General features: G+C 30.3%; 1 protein-coding gene across 1 annotated transcript in view; it reads right to left on the reverse strand.

The window, feature by feature from the left end:
- LOC117176399 (regucalcin-like) overlaps positions 1 to 6,614 on the reverse strand; it is an 8,892-nt gene extending 2,278 nt beyond the window's left edge. Inside the window, exons 1-3 of the mRNA XM_033366639.1 lie at positions 6,572 to 6,614; positions 6,122 to 6,331; positions 2,098 to 2,307 (exon numbers count right to left, since the gene is read on the reverse strand). Coding sequence (XP_033222530.1) covers positions 2,098 to 2,307; positions 6,122 to 6,331; positions 6,572 to 6,614 — 463 coding nt within the window. The remainder of the gene's footprint in view (positions 1 to 2,097; positions 2,308 to 6,121; positions 6,332 to 6,571) is intronic.
- Between the last annotated feature and the right edge of the window lie 571 nt (positions 6,615 to 7,185).

Here is a 7,185-nt window from a genome sequence, read left to right on the forward strand (position 1 = left end):
GACCTTGTAGTTAACAAATATACAAAACAATTGTAGATACAGCAGATCCAAACTGTTTTTCCTTTCTTCGACCGTTTTAATTTTCAATCAGTATTTTAGCTATTTGAGTTTAGCTTTAGTCACAAATTTAGCTTTTTTAATCGAAATTACATCTTCTTTCTCTTTAATTTCTCCATTATGGTTTTAAATTCATTTTTTTCGTTTACAAATTGATCAGTCATCATCGAAATGTCATTTTTTTCGAAGAAAATTGAACTGTTTGATGGAAAAGCAATTCTCTATGATTGAAGTATCAATTATTTATTTGAAAAATCGTTTTTTGATTAAAAATTAATTTTTTAAATAATTATACGTTTTTACGTTGTTTCCACTGTTTGCATATCCAATATCTTTGTTTGTACACTCCTGGTTACAAAATTACGGTCGAAATTGATACGGGGGGCTAACTTCACCAATTCTCCCGAAATTCAAATTTCTCAAATTCTTTTTTTTTGCAAACGCTTTCACTGATTCTACATTTAATATTTATGTTTCTACCCCTTTAGCTGCCCGTAAAATTAAAATTAAAATTTTCTGCTATGCCGACGTACGACGTCAAACGTTAGCATAAAGAAAAGTTACAAAATTCAAATTTCGCTGAGATGTCACGAAAGTTTGATTCACCCCTATCCGGGCAGTCAAGAGGTTACAAAAAATCGATTTAAGGCAGTATTCTACATTGAAACGCTTAAAAATAAAGCGTTCTTGTGATTTTTTTCTAAAATTTTTAATAATGATGTCGATGTACGGTTTATCAGGATTAATAATTACACTCATGGAATACATTTAACCAATTTTTTTCATTTATTTTATGCACTGTTCATACATAAAAACGTCAGTCAAAGTCAACACCTTCAAAAATCTGTAATTTCACGCTGTTGTAAAAATCTCGAGAGTGGGGTAACTAAAATGAAAAAATTAAAGTTTTAGATTCAGTATGACTGAAGCAACCGGGTGAACAAAAAGTATTAAAAAATTTCAATTTTACTCTATATTTGTTTGTAAAAAACTGAGAAAATAAATCCACTTTTTTTGTTTTTGTTTGGTTTTTTCGCCGGCATTTTGTTATTTTTGCATGTACATTAGAAATTCTAGTTCAGCCGGTTGCTGGAGTCATACTGAATAGTAAACTGTTTAATTTTTTCATTTTAGTCCGCCCATTCTTGAAATTTTGACAACAGTGCGGAACTACAGATTTTTTAGTAATTAACTTTAAATGACGTTTTTATGTATAAAAAGTGCATAAAATAAATAAAAACAATTAAAAAAATTTTTTTCAAGCGTTTATTTATTAAGCCTAATAAAGCCTTATCGATATCATTATTAACAATCTCAGAAAAAATTCAGAAAAATAGCTTCATTTTTTAGCGTTTTAAAATAGAATACTGCCTAAACCAAAGACAGTTTTTTTTGTTATTAATTAATTTAATTTGTTTAAAACTGATCTTTTATGTCTTGAAAAATATTTTTTGACTCATAAGTCTTTTTTTTGCAGATTCACTGAACTATCGCTTTCAGTCCAGTGACAAGTGTTGCCTGCAAAAATAGCCTCGGCCATAATTTGAGGGGATCCAAACTTAAACAGTCAGGGTAACTTAAAACGTTCTAAGTTGGAATGCACAATGTTGCGCAATATACTCGAATGAGCACTCTTGCATGCATCCCTTTCGTGGCGAGCTTCACAGCTGTCTTTCGCTCTGCCCCCGAGATACAATAAGGGGCAGCAGTTCTGTGAAGACCGACAACGGGGGGACAGTATCCGAGAGTTGGATGCAATTCATTTTTTCGCTTTAAAATTCAATTTCTTTGTTGAAAATTAATTCGTAAATAGGAAGTTCAGAAAATAATTATTATTTTCTCTTGGACCGTGTAGCTTGTAACATAGATCAGTAACCGGCAATTTCTGTAAATAATTACAAGATTTACATTTAAATGAAGAACTTATGAAAAAAAATATAATTTAGATTTTAGGACAGAAAAATTTGGCAAAGAATTATTTTTTCACTTGAAGTAGAGAATTTTGTAACCTGAAAAAAATATTGTTGATCAAAACCTTACCAAATATTCCTGATGTGCGGTGATAAGAGTAGGCTTCGATGTCATAGTTTTTCCCTGAATCGATGACATAGACTTTAGGACGACGAGGCGGACGTGGGTCAAACACAATGCCAACGGTCGAAACAATATTCTTTATGTGTGTTGTTAATTCCAAATCATAATTCAAAGAGCTAACATTAGCCAATCGGAGTCCATTAGTGTTCATCGTACCTGGAATATATTATACAATTAGAAATATGATAATAATTAACCAAAAGGAAAAAAACCCTGATAATGAGCTGTCCAATTGGTTATCCGAACTATCAATCCAAAGTACAGTGAAACTCTTCTATAACGCCGATTTTGGGAATGATGGTAGGTGCAAACTTATTAATTCTAGCCCGCTCCGCTAATGTATGTTTACGCCTGAATGCGCGCCTGAGTGACATCTGCAGATCCCGCGCAACCGGCGCAGCTCCTGTTATACGTACTGCGGCGCGACGTCAATTCTCGGAAGGGCTATCGAAGGGAAGACCATTAAAGGGTTTCAGTGTAATTCTGTAATCTATATTTATTAGGTCGAATTCAATTATTATCTTATTGAAAAAATTCTTAGAATAATAAATTTGTGCTAATGATCGACTTGTAATCCACTAAATATGCAGTAATTTTCGTAATGGTCCTAGTACGTAACGTGTAACGTGTAATCCACAGTTTTGTCGTAAAGGATTAATTTTTTTTGGTTGAAGATCTTTTTGTTCTACTAAAAAAATTCTTTTTGTTAAAAAACGATCTCTGCCTGAATTTGGTTGTTGTTGTAAATATTCAATCTTTATGATTAAAAATTCATCTTTTCGTTTAAAAAGAGTTATTGAAAATTTAGTGATTTTGTTTAAAATTTCGTTTTTTTACCGAATTTTTTTTTAACTGTCAATTTATTTAGCTTCTTTTTAGTTAATAATGTATCTTGTTACATTCTCATTTATAAGAGTGTCATTTAATCGTCCAAATTTTCAATCTCTGGGTTTTAACGGATCTTTACGTTTCAGTAGTTAAAAAATCCGAAAATCATACAATTTTATCGGTGGCTCTCTGTCTGTCTGTATGTTTGGTTACCCGATTGTTATAGCCACGCAAACTTTTGAAGGATTTGTCCAATTTTTTGTTAACGTTTTTAATAGATGGGTAAAAGACTTGAAAATAAGCTAAAGAAAATTTTCTATTCCGATAAAAATTATAAGAGTTATATACGTTTGAAAATTTTGAAAATGTTCAGAAAAATAGAAAAGCTTTTTTTTAGAGATTAGGAAATTTCATTTTTTTTTTTAAATTGTTGTCAAGTTTTCTGGTACGCGTCAAAGAGACTCTCAAATTATCCCAGTGACATTTTTAAATTTTAAGAAGTTTCAAAAAGTTGTATGCTTTTCATCTTTTTAAAATTTTCAAAAAAACGAAAAAAAAACTTTGGTAGGTTAAGAAATATGAATCCAAATTTTTACTGGATATAAAATATAAGTTTTTGAAAAGCGTTGTTTTTAGTAGATTTTTTAACAAGATACTTAGCGCAAAGCGCCGCGCGCGAGGCCCGTAATAATAATGTGCCTGGGCTGGGGTTATATTTTTTATTCAGAAATTTACGATTTGGTAGAAAATTCCTGCATTTTGCTAAGTATTCCTCTCTCTTTAAGTAGAAAATTAATCTTCTCCCTTAAAGATTCAGATATTTGGTTGAAAATTATTTTAAATAACTGGAGTTTGAAATATTCTATTTTATATTTAACTAGAACATAGTCTTTTGTCGTTGAAGGCCCATAATTTTTGTTTATAAGTTATTTGTTTTATTTAGAAATTCAATAAATGTTTTGAAAAAATGTATGGTCCTTATTTGCTTGGAAATTGATTTATTTTTTAAACAAATCTTCGTTTTCATAGGAAATTAAACTGTTCAACTTACAAAATACTTTTTACAAACAATATTTTTTTAAACTGATAATTTGGTACTCCTGCTTAGTTGAAAATTAAAATATGTTGTTAAAAAGTATCATCTTGGGTTTCAAAGTCAACTTTTTGTTGTAATTAAAGATCTTTCATTTTAGTTGAGAATTCATCTTTTATGATTTAAAATTGAAATATTTTTTTGAAAAATCTTTTCTTTTGCCGAAAATTTATATTTCCAAAATTAATTGCCATAATCGCGCTTCGCGCTCTATTGTTAGATTATACAGGCTCTTACTTTTAAAAATGTTAGCTTACCGAAAAATTCGGCTAAAATAGTTTTAAAATGTATTTGGTATCTAGTGAAAATTTTTGGATCTATGAAAAAAATAATTTTATCTATTTTTTTAAGATTTTCAAATTTTTGAAAAGTATATAACTTTTCTAATTTTCATCAAAATAAAAAATTGTATTTGGATGACAAATACAATTTTGGATGCCACTCTGACTTCAAAAGTCAGAGTGGCTACAACATTCAAGTAACCATACATACAGAAAGACGCACAGACAGACAGGCACCGACGAAATTTTATGATTTTCGGATTCTGTGCGCGCCGAAACGTAAATATCCGTCAAAAACCAGAGATCGAAAATTTGGACGATTACATCACACTCTCATGAACGAGAATCTCATAACTATATTTCCTTATTAAATATAATGTGCATTATTGAAATAAGTAAGAAAAACTCAGGAGAAATAATTTGGAACAAAAAAAAGTCTAAAAATTTGAAAAAGATATTAAAAATCATTTGACTGTCTTCAAAGAAGATTCTACCTAATGTAACATAAGAATCTTAAAGCTCGTAACTTTGAAAATAATGATTTTTTTTAATTTCGTTGTTATTCAAAAATGTTATGGATGTGATTTTCAAATATATTTAATATTTATGAAAAATTTATCTTAAAATTTATTTATTTATTTATCAGGAAAGCAGTTTTATCTATTTTTTAAATATGGAAATTAATCATATAACGTTTTTAATTTTCATCCAAATTAAGAATGTCATTTGGATAATTTGCTAGTATTTTTATCAAGTATCGGAGACCTTGATAACATTTTCTGAAACTTGAAAAAAAATTGTCTAAAATGTTGAAAAAGCTCTAATTTTTTAAATTGTGTGCTAACTGAAAAATTCGGCTAGAATATTTTGAAATGTATTTGGTATCTACTGAAAATTTTGAATAAAATTTTTGGATTTATGAAAAAAATAATTTTTTCTATTTTTTGAAAATCTTCAAATTTTCGAAAAGTATATAACTTTTCCAATTTTCATGAAAATTAAAGATTTTATTTAGATAATTTGCAAGTCTTTGACCCATCTATGAGAAACTTTGACAAAAACTGTTATAAGTTTAAAAAATGTAAAATTTTTAAAATGCTCTAATTTTGATAATTTTTGGCTAATCGAAAAATTCGTGTAAATCCGGTGAAAATTTCGAATGAAATTTTTGGATCTATAGAAAAAATATTTTTATATTTTTTTAAAATTAAAAAATTTTTTAAATTATGTAACTTTTCTAATTTTCATCAAAGTAAAAAACTTTATTTAGATAATTTGCAAGTCTTTTACTGATCTATAAGAAAATTTGACAACAATTTATAAAATTTAGAAAAAAATTAAAAATTTTGAAAATTCTCTCAATTTTTTAATTTTGTTTCAAAATATCTGATTAACGAACTTAGCCTTTATTTTGGGGACCTTTAGAAGTGTATCAAATGCAGCTTCGATTGGACAAATCCTTCAAAGGTTAGCTTGGCTACAACATTCAGATAACCAGACATATAGACATACAGACATACAGACATAGAGAACATACAGACATACATACAAACAAATATACAGTCATACAGTCATACAGACATACAGATATACAGACATACATACATACAGACATACAGACAGACAGACACCGATGAAATGTTATGATTTTCGGATTATGTGAGGCAAGATTCCAGCGTAATCCAAATCTGCCAGATTGCATTTTTAGGAGTCGTTTCTCCCTCGTATTTAACTTAAGTCTGAAATCAAATTGAGTATGTTTTCTTACCAAATACTAGTTTGCCTAACGGGTCGACGGTTCCATAATTCAATCTATTTCCAGGGATGCTTGCATCTATAATATTTAATATGATCCATTGATAAATTGATTTACTTTCATAAGTATTCCAATCAATTAATAAAATTTGCTTATCCAGGCCCACCACAAATTTATCGTCATAACCTTCAACAGGGACAGCAAAGGACAGATGACCAGCAGCTAAAGAAAAAACTATTTTTAAAAATTAGTCAAAAGTAGGCGCTTAAAGTCTAAAAAAAGGTGGTTGTCTAGCCTATTAAAATGTAAATCCCTCCTGCTACCCTTAGATTCCACCACTCTGATCTACCCTACTCCTTATATTCCTGTACTTCCCCTCCACCCAGTTAAATATTTGCTTAACCACTCTTCCGTAACTTCTTCCTCATTTACCTTTCTCCTCTCAATTACCATCTCATTTACCCTTACTTCCTCTACATCTAATTTTTCCTAGATCCTCTCCCATCAGTTCCCTGAGTTGTGAGTTTCCTGAGTCCCCTGAGTTGTGAGTGTGGAACGTGAGTTGTGAAATGTGAGTTCTTGGAGTACCCTGAGTTGTGTGTTATGGGACGTGAGTTGTGAGTTCCCTGAGTTGTGAGTTATGGAACGTGAGTTGCGAGTTCCCTGAGTTGTTCCTTCTTGAGTTGTGAGTTGTGGGCTCGGAGCTGTAAGTTGTGAAATGTGAGTTGTTAGCTCCCTGAGTTGTGAGTTCCCTGAGTGCCATGAGTTATGAGATGTCGAACGTGAGCTTTGCGTTCCCTAAATTGTGTGTTGTAAGTTGTGATTTTTGGAACTTGGGATTTTTGCGTTGTGAATTGTGTGTTATGATTGAGGACTTCCCCTCGAAACTCCTGCTTGGCGAAAATGACAATCGATGAACCAAAAAAACCCTTAAAATTTTTAGAATTGAAGATAATTCCAATAAGATTAAAAAATGAAAATTATTTAGATACCTAGAGTAGCGCAAAATGATTTTCGATTCTCTGTATGATAGGCACAGAGTTCATGATTAATGCTGTCTATATAGAAGAGTTGAT

Source organism: Belonocnema kinseyi, chromosome 7 (genome assembly GCF_010883055.1).
Source record: "Belonocnema kinseyi isolate 2016_QV_RU_SX_M_011 chromosome 7, B_treatae_v1, whole genome shotgun sequence".
In the NCBI taxonomy this organism is placed as follows: Eukaryota; Metazoa; Arthropoda; class Insecta; order Hymenoptera; family Cynipidae; genus Belonocnema; species Belonocnema kinseyi.